The 19417-nt window shown below is 35.5% G+C and overlaps 1 protein-coding gene across 1 annotated transcript; it reads right to left on the bottom strand.

Annotated features, from left to right (window-relative positions):
- Positions 1–15313: 15313 nt before the first annotated feature.
- LOC109157425 (protein trichome birefringence-like 2) lies at positions 15314–18983 on the bottom strand. The gene is made up of 5 exons (XM_019305332.1): positions 17999–18983; positions 17157–17349; positions 16862–17052; positions 16587–16745; positions 15314–15870 (listed from the first exon to the last, which is right to left on the bottom strand). The coding sequence occupies exons 1-5, from the start codon at positions 18763–18765 to the stop codon at positions 15540–15542; spliced, it is 1641 nt and encodes a 546-aa protein (XP_019160877.1). The 5' UTR covers positions 18766–18983; the 3' UTR covers positions 15314–15539.
- Between the last annotated feature and the right edge of the window lie 434 nt (positions 18984–19417).

The raw sequence follows: 19417 nt of genomic DNA, 5'->3' as shown, positions 1-19417 counted from the left end.
GCGGGATCACCTTCTCCCCGGTTGGCTTGGACTTTGGCTTCTTCTTGCCAAGCACGATCTTGGCCACCGGGGGTAGAGGGGCGTCATCATCACCAAAACCGGCCATCTCTGCAAACAAATAAAAGAAGACAGTTAGATCGGGAATATAGGGCGTTCGGGGTGCTAAGGTCGGGGAGAATTGGTTAGTGTTAGACATTTTCCCTTCCGCTTGCCCCGAGCGAGCATCCTTGCAATTGTTACGCCCGTTGGCTCGGGCTTATACTTCTCGGTCAGATCGTAGACCGGCTCGGGTAGCTGAGCCGCTTCGTAGCTCTCGGCCGTCTTGAAGATCCTGTACTCGTAGATCTCGCTCGAGATCTTGGCGACCGCGTCCTTAAGGGCCTTCGTCTCGACCAGAATGACTTGCTTCCGAAAACGCTGGCTCCAAACCCTTTCAACCGGGAGGATCCAGGGGTCGTACTTGACCGAGAAAATCCGGTTCTTCCACCCCCGGTTGTTCCCGGGTAGGCCCTCGATCGAGCACATATCTGCTCGGGATTGGGTCATCAGGAACTCGCCCCTGTACGTGGCTGCTAAAACCTTCACCTGGTACACGAAGTTGAAAAGCTCCATGGTGCAGGCCACGCTGTGCCGACCGCATATCTGAGGGAAGCACGCGATCATCCGGTGCGCGTTCGGGCAGATCTGTCCGGGCACGACCTGGTAATAACCCAGGAACGCGGTGAGAAGGCCCGAGAAGGGGAAAGAGATCGCGGCCATCAAGGAGTCGTAATGCATCCCGAGCCACTTTCCCCGATGCCGCTCGATGATGTTCCCGAGCTGGCGGCTGGTGTCGAACTCGACCCGACCAGCCAGTGTTGCAGCAATTCTAGCTGCCTCTCCTTTCGTCAGGAGGCTCGTCTGGTTTTCGACACTTTCGCTGTTGAGGAACTCAAGCCCATCCCCGGCCGGCGCTGCCTGCTCGGCCGGGTCTTCCTCGACTGGTTCCGCCTCATTTCTTCGATCGTCTTCTTGAGGCTCGGCCTGAGGGTAATCCCCAATTACCCTCGTAGGCGTTTCCCGAACGCCTTCGGCCGGGGAATTCCGTCCGCTCGTGGACGTTTCCCCGCTCGAACTCCCCGATCCGCTGGAGCTTGATCCCGACATCCCAGACGAGCTCGATGACCGTTGTTGCTTGGGGGCTCGCTCGGGAGTTTGTTGTGGTCGTTGAATGACCTCCGGTGAATAGGACATTATATCTACCTCCTCGCTGACCTGCTCGACCTCATCGTCGTAATCCGCGACTGATATATTCTGGCTGTCCGATTCTGACATTCTTTCTACCTAAAGGTCGGTCGGGATTAGTATGGGGCTCGGGACGTTTGGGTCGAGGATAGTCTTGCCCTACCAACCGCTATAGGCAAATATAAAGCAAGTATAAGAGCAGAAGATTAGAGAGCTTACCGATCGAGGAGACTTTGAGAAGCTTGAAGATCCTTTGCTCGACTGATTTGCTGAGGTGCTTCGCTCGGGACTCTCTGAGTATGCTGATCGAATCAGAATATTGAGGAAAGTTCAAATGAGGGCCTATTTATAGGAGAGCGTTTGGGCGGGAAACCAGTCCACTTGCGTGACGCGACCTGTGCTGATTCCGAGACGACCGTTGCAGTCGCAGAGGCCGGCAGTCATCGACACATGGCAAGGAAGGGAATGACAGCTGGCCAATCGGTTTAGCGGCGGACGGTTGGGCTTCTTCATCCCGTCCCGTTTTTTTCCGAACGGTCAAAAAGGCACGGGCTGGGGGGCTCTTGGTAGGGAATACCCCGACCGACATAATGTTACCCCGACCCCTGTGCCTTTGTCCTTTTCTTCTTGTCTTTGCAGGTTACAGGTCGGGTTTCTTGTGAAGAACCCGGTCGGTTCCCGACCGGGTAGTGCCCGATTGGCGTTGCCGACCACCGAGCGGTAGCCCTTTAGCGAGAGAGCTGGTGAGAAACACGTGGCGACTCTACGCGTTGACAGGCAGGGCACCCGGGAATGCGACACGTGGTTGCTACGCGGGCGACATGCCGGACGGCCGGATTTATGTCTCCGGCTCCGCGGCTAAAAATACCCGCGATAGCGATAGTGTGAGGGACTTTTGGACGATCGATAGGTTGTTGTTTGAGAATCCTGACCGCAATCAGTCGGCACTTAGAGCAACCATTTAGATTGTACTTAGGGCCTTCACTGTGATCAATAAGAGTTATTTAATTGCTTTAATTGGTCTCGTGCTTATTTAATTACCGTATTACGTGACAATTAACACTATCAAAAAATGCACGACTATCTTATCTCATAAATTTCATTACTTTAACACACATAAAGTACATTATTTTAACTTATAAAATACATTATCTTATCAAAAAATTCTTATTATTTTAACATATACGTGGAACAAAATTTTTTTAATATCGAAATAGTGTCGTTTTGGACAGTGTCCACACAACCAATCGTTATGCGTTGGACCCGTGTCCAGCATGCTTGCTGGACACGGGTAACAGTGCCGTTAGGCACTGTTATCTCCTTTTTTATTTTTATTTTTTTTTTTCTTAATTTCAGACCGCTTCATTGTAAGAGTATATGTTCATAATTTTATTACTATATGTTAATAACTATACATTCATAACTCCATAACTGTACGTTCATAACTCTATAACTGTACATTCATAACTCCATAACTGTACATTCATAACTCCATAACTGTACATTCATAACTCCATAATTGTACATTCATAATTTTCGAAGCTCTATGTTCACAATTTTAGAGCTCTATGTTCATAATTTTATCACTATATGTTCATAATTGTAAGTTCATAATGTTAGAGCTCTTTGTTCATAATTCGATCAATAACTGTACATTCATAATTCCATACTGTAGATTCATAATCTCATAACTGTAGATTCATAACTCCATAACTGTAGATTCATAACTCTATAACTGTACATTCATTACTCCATAATTGTACATTCATAATCTTCGAAGCTCTATATTCACAATTTTAAAGCTCCATGGTCATAATTTTATCACTATATATGTTCATAATTGTAAGTTCATAATGTTAGAGCTCTGTGTTCATAATTTCATAATTGCATAACTGTATATTCATAACGGCATAACTGTACATTCATAACGGCATAACTGTACATTCATAATCAAAAAAAAATAACGCCGTTAATGCCGTTAACGACAAAACGCGCGCGAATTTCTTTTTTTTAACTAAATGACGCGTTTTTTTTTTTTTAAAACGACGTCGTTTTGGGCCCTTATCCACAATTCAATGTGGACACGGGTCCAGGGCATAATTTGCCCCACACAACTATGTGGATCGAATTTGTCAAGACATCATCAGCCTGTTGTCGGCGCTCATCCTCTCCTCTTCTATCGCTCATCAGTCATCCCCTCCCCTTCTATCAAAAAAAAAAAAAGGTTAATTTGTTGGGTTTTAAAATTTGTAACGTAAAATTGGGCCTCAATTTGTTTAGTATTGGGCTTCATTGCTTCTATTTTGTAGTGTGTTATTTTGTGATAATAACATTTTCATCATTTCAATAATATTTATTACTCTTGCATGTATAATTTTGTTTACAATGCTACACTATAACCTGTTTAAATGATCTACATATTCTGGGTAGATTTGAGGGAATTTAGTTTTAATTCATTCTTTTAGAACATATCAAATTGGTTCAGAGTGAGTAAATAAAGAATTATATAACATTTACCCCCGAAATTATAATGGATCTTCTATTGAGTTGAAAGTGTCTGATAATCCTATCCTTGCATATTTGAATTAAGCTTTCGTAATTTAACCCAATCATCAAAACTTTGTTGCGGTTGTCAAACTTAAGTCCTACATTATTGGTAAAACATGAAAAGAAAGAATGTATTATAACTTAAAGAATGTATTTAACAGTGGCTCAGCAGGATGCTGCTATCGAGTTTCAAATATTGGTCTCTTCTTTTAAATACTATTGACTGAATTAGTGAGTTAAACTTGTACAAACATGAATTTGTCATTCTGAAGCTATATATATATATATATATATATATATATATATATATATATATATATGGGTAAAACTTTAAGGCAAAGTAGACCAAAATGTAGATATCTCATAGCTCAATTATAAGGTTTGAATTAATCCAATTCCATCCATGGAAGGCCTATTATAAAACAACTTCACTCAAAAGGCCCAAGAATAAGACAACGGGAATTTATGGCAATTTATATCCTACACCACAGCGCGCGTTGCACTGTGCGCCCAGATGCAAAACGACGTCGTTTTAAATTTATTTTTTTTTTTTTTAAATTTCCCGCCCCAGTGAATGGCAGTAATTTTTTCTTTAAAAAAAATCCGTTGTTCAAAAATGTACATAATGTTATACTAGAATACACATAATTGTATACATGAATGTACATAATTATATAACAAAATATACATACTCTTTTTAAAAGATAATACACATAATCTAACATAATACATAATAAACATAAACTTTTAACATAATACACATCAACTCTTAACATAATACACACAAATTTTCTGATTCGGATGTACATAATTGTATAAAAAGAATGTACATAATTGTATAAAAAATGTACATAACTGTATGAACAAATACACATAATTGTGTGAACAAATACACATAATTGTGTGAACAAATACACATAATCACAACAACTTCTTACCGCGCCTCCCAAAACGACCCCAAAACGACGTCGTTTTGGGAGGCGCGCGGCGCACAGTGCTACGCGCGCCGTGGTGTAGGGTATAACGATTGGGAATTTATACCATGTATCAGGATCCAACTTACATTCTTGTAATTGTTATCCTATGAATCAGGATCTACATTGCATTATGAATTTTAACTAAAAAATTATGTGTTTACAATTAACATATTATGTACTTTTAGTTAATAAATTATGTGCATGTAAATAATTATTTCTAGAAAAGATAACGGTTAAAAATCATTGTCTATGTGTGTGACTTTCGACCACACTGATTTAACAACACTCAATAGACAACGGTTAAAAATCGTTATTTATGCGCGAGATTTACAACAACACTGATTTCAACAACAAAAATTTTACCCATAAAACAACGATTTTTAACCGTTGTCTATTTGCATTTTTCTTGTAGTATAAAATAATAAATTAAAGGCACATAATTTGTTAATTACAGACACATAATATGTCAACTACAAGCACCCCATGTTAACTACATATTATGCATGTGCTTGCAGTTAACATATTATGTGTTTTTAGTTAACATATTATGTACCTTCAATTTATTTACAAGCACACATATATGTTAATGGTACATAATATCATGCGGTAAATTATACCATGGACCAAGATCCACCTTGCATTATAAATTCTGATCCAAAATGACATTCAGATTATGTATTTGTTGTTAATAGATCGGATTATGTGTCTGTAAATAAATTTAAGACATAATATGTTAACTACAGACACATAATATGCCGTTACAATATTATGTGCATGTAATTAACAAATTATGTATTTGTTGTTAAAGGATCGGATTATGTGTCTGTAAATAAATTTAAGACATAATATGTTAACTACAGACACATAATATGCCATTACAATATTATGTGCATGTAATTAACAAATTATGTGTCTTCAATTTATTTACAAATACATAATTTATTAACTGAATGCACATAATATGTTAATTATAAATCACATAATTTTTGAACCAGAGTCCATAATGTGAAATATAGTATCCTAGTCCATAGTAGTATAATAATTGATATCATAGGCGCTGTCATTATATATGACATAATTATTATTTTTTGCCCGTCCCAAGATTATATCCATATTTCTAAAATAAGCTAGGTTTTTTTTTTTTTTCATTATGCGAATGTGATAATGTCTAATGTTTATTTTTAAATAAATATTTTAAAGTATATTAATACAAGATTATATAGGAGATGTTCATGCATAGGTAATTGAATGTTGAATTTGTTTATTTAAATTGATAATTTAAAGTATATGAATGCAATATAATATATGAGATATTGATTATAATTGTCATTAAAATAAATATTTGTGATTTTGTAAATACGATAGTCTAAATACTTAGTTTAAAAATGATAGTCTAAACAAATACTACTTTTGGTTTGAATTTCTCTAAGTCTTCGTAATTTTTGTTTGAGTAACATTGTCAATGCCTTCATCTTCAGTACTTGTACCTTTCTTTTTTATTGGTAGTTTGTCATGTGCAATTGGGTTACTGGTAGTTGCATAGAGGCCAACGTCATACAATGAAATTATGGTGTAGGAAGCTGTGGATTTGCCTTGTTGTGTATATGACTGAATCTTAGTTGTATTATGAACTCTTGATTTTGCAAGTGCCTGTTGATATTTGGCAGTGGTAGTTTTATCCTCTATATGTTTCATGTGTTGTGATATGTGTGACGTAGATTCTCATGTGAAAGTATTGAACATAATATTAATATTTATTATATTTGTAGAAGGTTCATGAGTAGTATCTCTTGTTGTACTTTCATAACTTGTTTTACTTGATAGTAATAACAATGATTCGGCAAGTAGTCCGAATACTAATGCTGCAGTGCATCTAGTTTCATCAACAATTTCCACATCCATTTTGCACATGTTCATTTAGAAGTTCATATTTTTGTCTTTTTTAAAAAAAAAAAAAAAATAGTACGTATGAATGAGTGTAGTACTTGATTTTGTGTGTGTGCATGTATATGTTTGTGTTTTTTGTAAAATTCTTTTGTTGAATTGATACTAACCTTGGAGTACCCACTGTTGCCATTTCACCACAATGTATGCAGTTAAATAGTTTGTCACTTTGTGCACAAACCTTTTTTAAACACTAGCTACATCTTATATACCAAGTATTTTTGTTATCAAAGTTGATGTTGATTTTGCCTTTAATCCAAGCATGTTGAGTCTAGAATTAAATGAAATGAATTGTAAATGTATATTAGTTATACTATATTTAAAGGATGCACAATAAGTATTTTACATACAAGATCAATGTATGCTACAACAGTGACTATTTTTGAAATTTCTTCATTTTTTGAATTTGCAAAATTGATGCAGCATTGTTGTAGTCTCTACATCTTTTCAATGCGTCAAGTATGTCACGAAGTTCTATTGCCCTACATTGACATTTTCAGTAATGAGTTTCAAATGCAGCTACATAAGATAATGATATAATTACCATTTACATATTATTATCAACATAAAAGCATATCAATCCTAGCTTTAGGTGTTATGCTCGAGGTACGTACTTTTGGTTCAACCATTATTGTTGAAGGAATTCTTGTGGATGGAGATACTCTTAGCTTATTTAATTTAAGGAATAAGATTAGATAAGATAATAAAATTTTATACAAATTTTAAATCATCTTAATAAAAAAAATACAATTTACCTTTAAAGTGAACAATTGTGATGTAGTCCAAAAATATTACAGAGTACACTTCAATTTCTTGAGTTATTTGAATGTCCTCTTTGTCATCAAATTCTTCCCAAGTAGTTAATATAATTGGCTTCAAAGTGTATTTTATTTTTTCCATGGTATTAATAAAATGCTTTTTAAATAGATTGACCTCTAATTAAGAGGGTAGAAATTTATATCATTTAATCTACACATCTAATTAAGAGGGTTGAAATTTATAACAACACTAAAGTGATTTTACTTGCGCTTTTTTACTTATACACCTGCACCAGTTATTTGCACTTTTAATACATGTTACTTGCACCATATTTTGAATTATTTATAAAAATGACACCGCATCTTTTTTTAAAAAAATACATCATTAAATCTGAACACGTGGACGACTGCGATTGATTCTCAGTTCTTTCCTAAGTATCGATTCTCACCTGAGCACACCCCTTTATGTGTGTGTATTTATCTTTTTATATTTATCAACTTTTCAAATAATTAATTTTATCAAACTCTTTTAACCATAATTGATTAGTTTAATAATTCACAACTTTCAATCTATAACTTCTAACTTTTCGACTTTCAATTAATTTTTAACTTTTACATAACTTTTCAGTTAAGTTTCTCATAGCTTAGGAATGAATAACTTAAGAATGCATGTTATTGTGATATTACAGCTTTTGGGCTTTTGCCCCACCTTGCTTAAAGTTATTTGTTCATCTATAATAATCCTCATTCATCAATAATAATGTTCAGAATGACACATTGACACGTGGTATAATCTTTTTTATGTTTTTCCTTCATTTATATGCATGTATCATGATGTGGACAATTACAACAGTCAAAGTAAAGTGAATTCAAAAAAAATGGACCAACAAAGCACATAAAAGATGGTGGTACTTTACATTAAATAACAAACAAAACAAAATTAAAAAAACAAAAAAAAAAAAAAAACACATTGAAGGATAACACTATTTATATCAAATTATATGTTTTCTATTAGTATAATTTTATCTTATTAATTTATAATAAAACCGATTAATTCATGAATAGTTAAAAATTATAAAGGTCCTGTTTGGTAAAATAGTTAGCTTATCAGTCAATTTTCACTTATTTGACCACTATTATTTATTTGATTTGGTTAAACAATCAATATGAGTGTTTGATTAATTAGCTTTTTGTAACAAGTTATTGCTCCAAAATGTTAAAATTTAAAAAGTTGCTCAAAGTAGCTTCTTTTTTTTTTTTTATCAACTTTTTAAGAAAGTTGTTTTGTATGTAATCAGCTAAGGATAACAACTAATTTACTAAACATTTTAATATAATAATCAACTAATGTTTATCAACTAGTCAAACTCACTAATCCAATCAGCTAACAGCTATCAGTTAGCAGTTATTTACCAAACACCTCCAAAGTACTAAAACTCAGCTTATTACTATATTAAAAATTGCAATAATAATAATAATAATAATAATAATAATAATAATAATAATAATAATAATAATAATAATAATAATTAAAAGCTTGTGCAAATTTTGTATTGGGTTGGAGAATGGGTTTGAAATCTTAACTAGCGGAGAAGGTCGCTATCTTTGGCATAGGGTGACCACAATCTTCATGAATAGGCATGTAGCTTAAAGAAATAGGGAAAAAGATAAATAAAAAAGAAAAAAGGGAAAGTGACAATTCCTTTATTTTATATTTTTATTGCATGGGATGACTCATGATTTCATTGTACTAATCCAGTGCTCCATTGCTTCCAAGCTCTGTACGTAAAACATGATGCCTTTTTATCAGAGAAATAATGAAGGATTAGTACGTAGTAAATGTGAGTTTGGTGAATTTCTAGCTAATAGCTGGTTTGTAGGTTTCTTTAGCAAATGTTGCTATGAACGAACTTTATATTGTTGATCTATTGAGGATATGTATTGGAACAATGATCCAATTGCTTTTTATTAGACCATTTGAATAAATTGCAACTGAAGTGAGTAAATTCTTTTACTGCTCTAATCGTTGAAATTTCAACTGAAACAATCAAAATTTGATGAGAATTATACAATTAATTAGACGTACTATTCCAATTTCATTGCTATAGCTTTATATTGTTTCAATTTTTGCACTTACGTACCTAATGTAGCTCAAATTTGGAAGTGCTTATTATCATGTACATTCATTGGATCCAAAATGACTGTTGGGCCCGAAAGAGAAGGATAAAAGTCTATACTAGATGGAATATAATCAATCGTTATACCGTACACCACGACGCACATAGCACTGTGCTTCCCGTACCTCTCAAAACGACGTCGTTTTTTTGAGTTGTTAAAAAAAATCATTTGTTTCAAATGCACATAAATTCATAACAGAATAAACATAATCTAACATAATATATAATACACATAAACTCATAACATAATACACATAAACTCTTAACAGAATACACATAAACTTATAATACACATAAACTCTTAACTGAATACACATAAACTCATAACACAATACACATAAACTTTTAACTGAATACACATAATGGGATTTGGTTAACATAATACACATAAACTCATAACACAATACACATAAACTTTTAACTAAATACACATAACGGGGTTTTGGTATGTTTGGACGGACGGAGTGACGTCAGCAAGAAATGCGCGTGTTTTGTGCCTGGACGCACATTGGTATGTGCGCCGTGGTGCACGATATAAATTGCCGAATATAATAATTCGAAATTACTAGATGGCAAAGTTTAAACACTTGATTATTTTACCAGTGTCTTGTGCACAACAGAATATATAAATATTTGTGTAGTGATTGTGTAGGTGTGTGTTTCACGTGTATGAATGTGCATACAAGGAGTAAATAAATGAAAGCAGTAAAGAACACAAAAAATATAGTGGTTCGGAAGGATGTAATCCTTCTACTCCACTCTAGTCCTATTTCCATGAGGAATTCACTATATCTACCACTCCGGTATAAGATACAATGAATTAATGATCTAGTGCCTTGACCATAAAGCCAACACTAATCACGCCCACTTCAAGATTATGTGCCCTGATCACAAAGCCAGCACCAATCTTACAACCTTAGTGTGTTGATCACAAAATCAGCACTAAGTACACAATACCAAGATTAAGTGCTTTGGTCAGAAAGCTAACACTAATCTTGCCACCGCATTGTCTTGATCACAAAGTCACACTGGGTACAAGATTTCACAACTAGGGCTAAGTCATTTTATAGATGACGAATGTGAGAAAGAAATTAAATGAAAAATGAGTAAAATAAAAAGTTGTAGGAAAGCTTTAAACGTCATTTAAATTAAATGAAAAATGAGTAAAATGAGTATATCATTTTTTTCTATTAAATAAATTTAAAAAGAAAACCCTAAAAAGCAATGTGATCAAAGTAGATGAAGTTGAATATTATGTTGAAGTCCATGAGGCGTCAATTACATCAGAAAGTTGATTTGGGGATTGGGTGACACGTAACATGGGGAGTTAGTGGGAGGGGTACTTGTCCCTCCTAAAAGCAGCTTGCTTTAGTGGATTCATTCATTGGTTACAACACCCACACACACAACAACAACAACAATAATAATAATAAAAGAGTTAATACCATCTGAGGTCCTCCGAGTATAGTGGATTTGCCACGTTTAGTCCTAAACTTTCAAATTGACCATTTGTCGTCCTTCGAATTTCAAATTTAACCATTCGTGGTCCAAGTTAACCACCCATGGTCCTTCAAGTTTCGAAATTTAACCAGTGGTAGTCCTCTTGAAAGGACCATGGTTGGTTAAAATTTAATAGTTGAAGGACCATTGGTGGTTAACTTGGACCACAAATGGTTAAATTTGAAAGTCGAAGGACCGTAAATGGTCGATTTGAAAGTTTAGGACTAAACGTGGCAAACCCACTATACTCGGAGGACCTCAAATGGTATTAACTCATAATAATAATAATAATAACAACAACAACAACAACAACAACAACAATAATAATAATAATAACAACAATAATAATAACAACAACAACAACAACAACAACAATAATAATAATAATAATAATAATAATAATAATAATAATAATAATAATTGATGGATTTAATTAAACCGTAGTAGAATAATAATAATAATTGATGGATTTAATTAAACCGTAGTAGCCCGAATCACTAAACTCGATAAATAAGGAATTATGACAAGTACGGTTTAAACGAATATAAAAGATGAATATAAAAATAATAAAGAACAAATATTGATATGAATGTAAGTCCTGGGGACAAATATTATATTAATCAAGTATTATGCTATTACAAATGTAGAAATTGTGTAATAACAAGACAAGATTATGGATAAAGACAAGTTGTGTCTCAATAGGACATGAATAAGTGTTTTTATACTCAATTTCGACCATAACAACCCCGGCCCGGAGAGGATGGTGGGGGGTCATCCCAACTGCCGTGGACCGTAACCGACGCCGCAAGACTCGAATAACGTGAAGACCCCGTCACTCGGCCTTAGCGGCCGACCCCGGAGACCGACCCCAGAGGCCATCCTCATGGTTGACCTCGGCGGCTCGGCTAGGGTGGTCTGCCTTGGCCAACCCCATGGCCAAGCGCGGAGCTTGGCCACCCGGGTCGGTGGGGTCCGGTTTCGGGTTCCCTCGGTGCTTTGAACTTGATTCGCTTCATATTTTCCCGCTCTGAGTCCATTTGTAATTATTTCATCAATAATAATAATAATAATAATAATAATAATAATAATAATAATAATAATAATAATAATAATAATAATAATAATAATAATAATATTATTATTATTATTATTATTATTATTATTATTATTATTATTATTATTATTATTATTATTATTATTATTATTAAAAGGAGATCCACCTAAGGAAGAAAATAAAGTATTAGTTGGTCATCACAATCTTAGAATGCACCTTTGACAATAATATTGCATTACCATGCCAAAGATTTTGCGATTATATTGTGATGACCATATATAATACTTCCCGTTGTATTCGGCTGAATCACAACCTTTAATACATTATTTTAGAGCAATCTTAATGATTTGAGATTTTTGTTCCTATTAATGTTTTGGATGTCATTATATTAGGATCAATTGTCTTGATTTATTATTATTATTTTTAAAACATTTATTTTCATTATAGGGTCATACACAATCAATTATCAATATTAATAATCGATCATTCCAATTCCACCATACTACCAAACATGCAAAATACTTTCAACAAAATATATTAATATAATATTACTAAGTATTTGATTCCCCATTCTGATTCCAATTCTCATGTGCGAATCAAACACACCCTAAGATTATACACAGAATCATAAACTAAGTTTCTAAAGTTGGTTATGATAGATGAAGACACTATATTAAATTTTATATAACAAAATAAAGTAATTTCTCCATGGTGATTAGCTGAAATGGTTCAAGAGCATCCTGAAAGTCTTGCTCCAACGATTGGGTGGGGTCTTCGATCCCCACTGAAATTATGGGAGGTTAAGACTCCTAGTGCGCAAAGTGTAGTGGCAGGAGTGGAAACTGAGGACTGATTGGGCGATTCGTAATTTATCTCATTCAGCACCGTTGGTAAAGATTCTGGGGGCTTAGGATTAGTCTAGTGTAAGATGAGATGAGAAACGTAATGTATAAAAAATAACAATAATAATAAAGTAATTAGGTAAAGGGTAAAGTAGGGAAAGATTGGAGAGGCAATAAGTGGAAATGATGTGTGGCTATATGAAAGGACAAAGGAAAAGAAAGGGTGTAAAGCTAAGGAAGGTAATGGATGATGATGTAATGATTAATTAAGTTCCTTAGCTTATTCCTCAACAACATCTATATAAGAACACTATCTTGGAACTAACTTCTCTATCCGCTATCTTTTGCAATTAAGATTATCCCAATGCTTAGCTTGCACTCAAACATCACCAAATTAAAGTATAGTAAACATCATCAGTTTCAGTAGTGAATTTGAACTCAAACTTTGGTGCAAAATGCAGTACTGGGATGAAGCAATCCATGGATCTTGAAAAAGCTAGCTAGGGGAAGAACAACTCCAGCTAGCCTGCTCATACTTAGCCATTTTCTTTTTCCCAGATTTGATGCTGCGGGATCTTCATCTGCAGGTTAAGCTAGGCAAAGGGTTTTGGCTAATAATGCATGGTGAAAAACCGGCAAGTCACAGAATGGCAATCGACTCAGCTTTTAGAGTCTACCTTGGCTTTTTTAGTTTTTTCAGTTTCTTGTGTTTTTATGTTATAAAACTATCCATCACAATGTAAGAGTAATAAAAACATATTTGTGGTCTGAAATGCTTACCAGGTGTGTCCAGTTTTGCAGATTTCTCCTGCCACCTTAACTCGTAACATTACATCAAAAACTATAGCTAGTAGTCAATGTGTAATTTTTTTTTTTTCTTTAATACCGTCATATTTTCGAGAGACAAAATACTAGATTTGACCGTTCAGACATTCACCAACAATTCCCTAGCCAATTGTTATACGATGGACTAGGGTTCATATTGCATTGTGAACTCTGGTCCAAAAATTATATCTGTTGTTAACATATTATGTACTTGCAGTTAACAATTTATGTACTTCTAAACAAATATTAAATACGCATAACATGATAACTACAAATACAAATTGTTACTGCATGTACAGAATATGTTAACTAAAGACACAGACACATAAGATGTTGGTTGGTTAACATGTTATGTGTCTGCAGTTAGCATATCATGTACTTGTAATTAATACTTTATGTGTTTTGTAGTTATCATGTTATGTGTCTGCAATTAACATATAATGTACTTGCAATTAACAATTTATGTATTTGTAGTTATCATGTTATGTGTCTGTAATTGTCATGTGATGTGCCTTCAATTTGTTTATAGGTACAGAAACGGTTAATTATAGATATAGAACAATACCTTGTTTTATGATATAATTTGCCGCCCCTAGCCACCTAGTGCTGGGTAATATCTATAACCAAACAACAATTGCAGATCCATCACAAGAAAAAGGATCAAACAAAACGCAAACACGTAATGCAATGCCACTATATAATCCACACCACATTAATGAAGTGGATTCCCTGTTTCCATTTATATAGAGAGAAATTTCATACTCCGTACTAAACATGATGCTTGATGGGATATCACTAAACAAACAAATCTTGGCCTAACACAATCAATATCTTAGCTTTTCAAAATAACAATAATCCACCAGCACTTCCTAGTCATGTAAACCTTTTCCTTTATCACTTTCAGTCCAAATTAAAGCGAATATAAGTGCTAATCAAACGATTATCATTACGTCAAAAGTTATAATTAATAGTGAAGGCATAACTTTATTTTCCTGTACATGCATGCGTATCAGTCAACGCCACATTTTCAAAAGACAAGTGCTGAATTTGATCCTTCAAGGGTCTTTGCACAACAATCCTCTTAGTCGCTTTTGCTAGACTTGGCCCTTCAAACCTCCACCCAACAAACAATCCCCCTAGCCACCTGTGCTAGATTTGGCCCTTTAGACCTCTATCCAACAATCTTCTAACCATATGGTGCTGGACTTGATCCTTCAGGCCTCTACTCAACAATAAGGTATAGCCAAAATCGACCACAATCCACGGTTACCCGAAAGACGAATTTCTAGACAGTTCCAGAAGGCCAAGGAGGTGGAAACAACCAACAGCAATTCCAACTCCAATTTGTATTTTGTTTGGCACATTTACTCTTCTTGTACAGTTGTACAAGGAATAACTCCTGTTCAGAAATGCAAAATTCTTCCTAATCTCCACATCAAATCAAATAAACTAGTCCAGCATAAAGTTGGAGGTAACAAGAAGAGAATGCATAATATAAAATCAAGAATGTTTTATACATTGTATGTGTTACAGAACTACAAAATGATTATCAAACTGAATAAGAAAGAGCACAAAAATGATACATTCTATATATATGGCTTCAAAATGCTAACCAGGGGGGAGAACTTAATAATACATATCAACTAAGATAATAAAATGAAAGAATAGTATATAAAAGCAGGTGGTTCATATCAATTTCCCCATGGACCTCTTCCACTCTTTAATAGAGATGCATAGAGCAGCTCATTCCAAGTATCAGGCACTCCCGGTAGGCACCAGTGACTACAATCTTGAGCATGCACGCCACTGCCACTTTGACCTTCTGGTCTATAAACAGAAGGGTGAGCATCTTTTCGATAGTCTGTAAGCCTACTGATGTTCATGTACATCACCGGAGTTCTCATATCGTGAAGCACATGCTCGAGGACCTTCATCTTTGATGGGTATTTTGCCAAATGTCTTTTGTTGAAAATTGGTTCGGTTTCTTTGTGGCACTGTCCACCAGAGTTCCATTGTCCTCCCCTGCATATTTACAATCAAATTGGAAACCCATAATTTCAGCAATAAGCTTCCCATAGGCCTTATCGAGTGTTGTAAGGAACCAAAGAAACATATAGCAGCTAAGGAAAACAACACAGCCTAACAATGAATATACACCTTCCATAGCCATAGGCCATAGGAGACAAGAATCAAAGTATGTATTTGTTCCAAGATTCCTAGGCAGAGTAAAATGTGTATCATATCATACTCCTTCAACTTCGGCTAGCCACCTGGTGCTGGACTTGGCCCTTCACCGGCCTCCGCCCAACGATCCCTCCCTACATCTTAACTACATAGCTTTTACTCTTGTTGGGACTCGAACCCGTGACCTAGGCCAAAAGCTATAGCCCATAGCGAAGGCGCAACTTTAATACCTTATACTGCCACATTTTCAAGAGGCTGGACTAGGCCCTTAAGGCCTCCGCCCAACAATCCCCCTCCACGCACCTGCCAGCCTTAACTACATAGCTTTTACTCTTGCTGGAACTCGAACCCGTGACCTAGGCCAAAAGCTATAGCCCGTAGCAAAGGCAGCAACTTTATATTACCTTATACCGCCACATTTTTGAGAGACTGGAGTTGGCCCTTTAGGCCTCTGCCCAACAATCCCCCTAGTCACCCAGTGCTGGAATTGCCCTTCACTGGCCTACATAATATAGAGCTTAAAGAGCCCTTATGGTTCAAATAGGATAAAATACCTGAAATGTGTAGCGGAATATCCTCTGAAAATAACCTCAGTTCTGTTTGCATCAACATTCTTATCCACCCATCTAGCCCAAGTGTAAAGTGCTCTCTTGTATGCTTCAAGAACCTTGAGCCTTCCATGCACATGATTGCCTTCCTGGTAATAGTCTTCCCTAAACAATGACCAAGAGAACATAACTCCTTCAATACTTTAAATGCTAACATGTAAGATATATATAAAACATAAAAACAAAAAATGTCCTACAAAGAAACAAAGAAAGTACACTACCCTCTAGAGGTTTTCTCATGAGTCCACCAATGGCCAGTGTTGAAGATTATAACATCAGCATCATTATACATCGAAGTTGTCGGGTCCATTAAATCCAATCTAAGGGTATCGAAAGAACCATTTACACCCTTGAAAGAGGATTCTCTGACAAGAAACGGGGAGCCAACAAAGTCCACAGAGCAGTTGTAATCCTAAAAATGAACAAATTAAAAGCGGCATTTTACATATATACAAAGAAGACTGGAAAATCAGTAATTTTGATGAAAATACACAGAAGATCGATTATGTAGGTTACCTCAAACCTGAATGCATAAAACCCTTTCTTTTTGAATTCACTCCTCCCCGATATCTCAAAAACTCTCTTCTTATCCCGGATGCTAGCACGAAGCATACAAACAAGGGCTTCCCACATATTCCGATTTAAGGAATCACCAACAAAGACCAGTGACCGGCCCCTCAGCCTCTCCAGGAAATCAGTGGCATTGAAGCTGGACGAAACAAAAGAGAAAGAAACTAATTTAATCACTCTTCAGAACTTCAGATATTCAAATATACACTTGCACAGCATATTCCACCCAAATCAAATAAACTCCAATATCAGTGAAAATAACCAGATTTGGGAATTTCAATTTCGAAATTAAGAGACCCATCAATTTGGAAAGCCTTACCACTCAACCTCAAGTTAACAACATTTTTTACAGCTACACAAGTTTTGATTCCAAGGAATGGCAACAGCCAACAGGCAGACAGAATCGAGAAAAACAATAAAATGGCTTTCCTAAGGTTCTCTTTGTTAGGATCAAGCGCTTACCACAACGCCAAAAGCTATAACTAGTAGCGAAGGTGCAAGTTTATTTCCTTATGCCGCCACATGGTGCTGAACTTGGCCCTTCACGGGCCTCTGCCCAACACTCTAAATGGCAACAAGCATCAATATATGTTATAGTGTTTACTATGGAGAATATTACCATACATATCCCTAAAGTGAATGAACACTAGAATTTCTATATGCACATTCTTTATCAGCAACATCTGCATTTTTAGATTTCTGCTATCTAAAATGGCATTACACAGAAATTTTCACAGAATATAACAGTGTAACTCATTAACATTTGGGGGCAGGGCAATTGGTCCTACCTTGGGATGTCACAAGCATAGGGTTGCCATTTCCATTTGACATACTTATCATCTGGCCTCTTATTAAGGTGACAATCAAAATCCCTATCAATGTAAGGGCATGAACCAGGATGATAATATGGCTTTGTATCATCTCTTACCCATTCACCATCATAGATATCACAATCCCCATAGAAACCCCTTGGCTTTCTCAATAACTCACTTCCATTTTGAGCATTTGTACCATTTTCAACCACAAACAAACTCCCTCTATTGTCACTACTGCTATTTTGAGGGGCTCCATCTGTAAGGCCATATAGCCCTTCAAGGGGAATGCTTTCATTTTTGCCAGTTTCAAGGGAACTTCCACTCACATTGCTCTCCAAAACACTTCCTTCAGTAATAACAGTTGTAAAGTTGACACTTTTATCGATCTGTGACACATTCAACTCTCCACTGCCAAAGCTTCCATTATTTTTCACCTTCTCAGAGAAATTCCCAAAATCTCCTGTTCTTCCTTCAATAGAACTAGAATTATTACAACAAGACCTAACACCTGGGAAAGAAAAAGACCAGGCAAGAGGAGTGCTGTTTCTGTGGCTGAAACTGTTAAGCCCCTGAAACACTGGGGCTAAAAATGGAGTCTTTACTGAAGAATTCAAGACCAAAACGCTCGCCACGATAAATGCTGCTGCTAGGCCCAACCCACAGCCGGAAACAACTTTTTTTCTAGGAGTAGATGCGTACTGAGACAACTGATCTGCGAATGCAAGTTTCTTCAAGTCCATGACCACTATTCGACTCGCACCATCTCACAAGAACCCCGCTTCAGGAAAAAAACATTACAAGAACAGAGCGTTTGCAGGGAGTAAGGATGCTCGGTGGTTTCAACAATGGATAACAGGGTAAAGTGAAGATTGATGCCGGGTACTTTAGAGAAAGGCTAAAGTTGGTACTATGAGGAAAGACTTGAAAAAATTTAGACTTGAGAGTACAGTGCTGTTAGAGTTAGAGTTTCTAGTATAGTACATTTAGAATATTAATCTATGCTTCTATCTATACTATATATAAATCCAAAACAGTCCTATACTATTAAGATTTGAGTAATATTGTAAAATATCATAATACAATTTCTAATAGGATATATGGTTTCATACTTTCCTATTCCTACTATAATTCTACATTAAAATTCTTATTCTTATTCTTATTAAAATTCTTATTCTAATATTATAAAATAGTGTTATACAATTCCTAATACAATATATTGTTTCCTACCTTCCTATTCGTACTACAATTCTACATTAAAAATCTTATTCGTAGTACAATACAACAATATTAAAATTCATATTTCTATTCAAGAATATTATATTATTCATTTTCCCATTAAAAATTATATTCTCCATTATTAGTGCTGAAAAGACTTTGGACAAAACCATGGGG

Source organism: Ipomoea nil, unplaced genomic scaffold (assembly GCF_001879475.1).
Source record: "Ipomoea nil cultivar Tokyo-kokei standard unplaced genomic scaffold, Asagao_1.1 scaffold2781, whole genome shotgun sequence".
Taxonomy (NCBI): domain Eukaryota; kingdom Viridiplantae; phylum Streptophyta; class Magnoliopsida; order Solanales; family Convolvulaceae; genus Ipomoea; species Ipomoea nil.
Note: the sequence above shows the minus strand (reverse complement) of the source record. Positions and strands in the feature narration are given on the sequence as shown.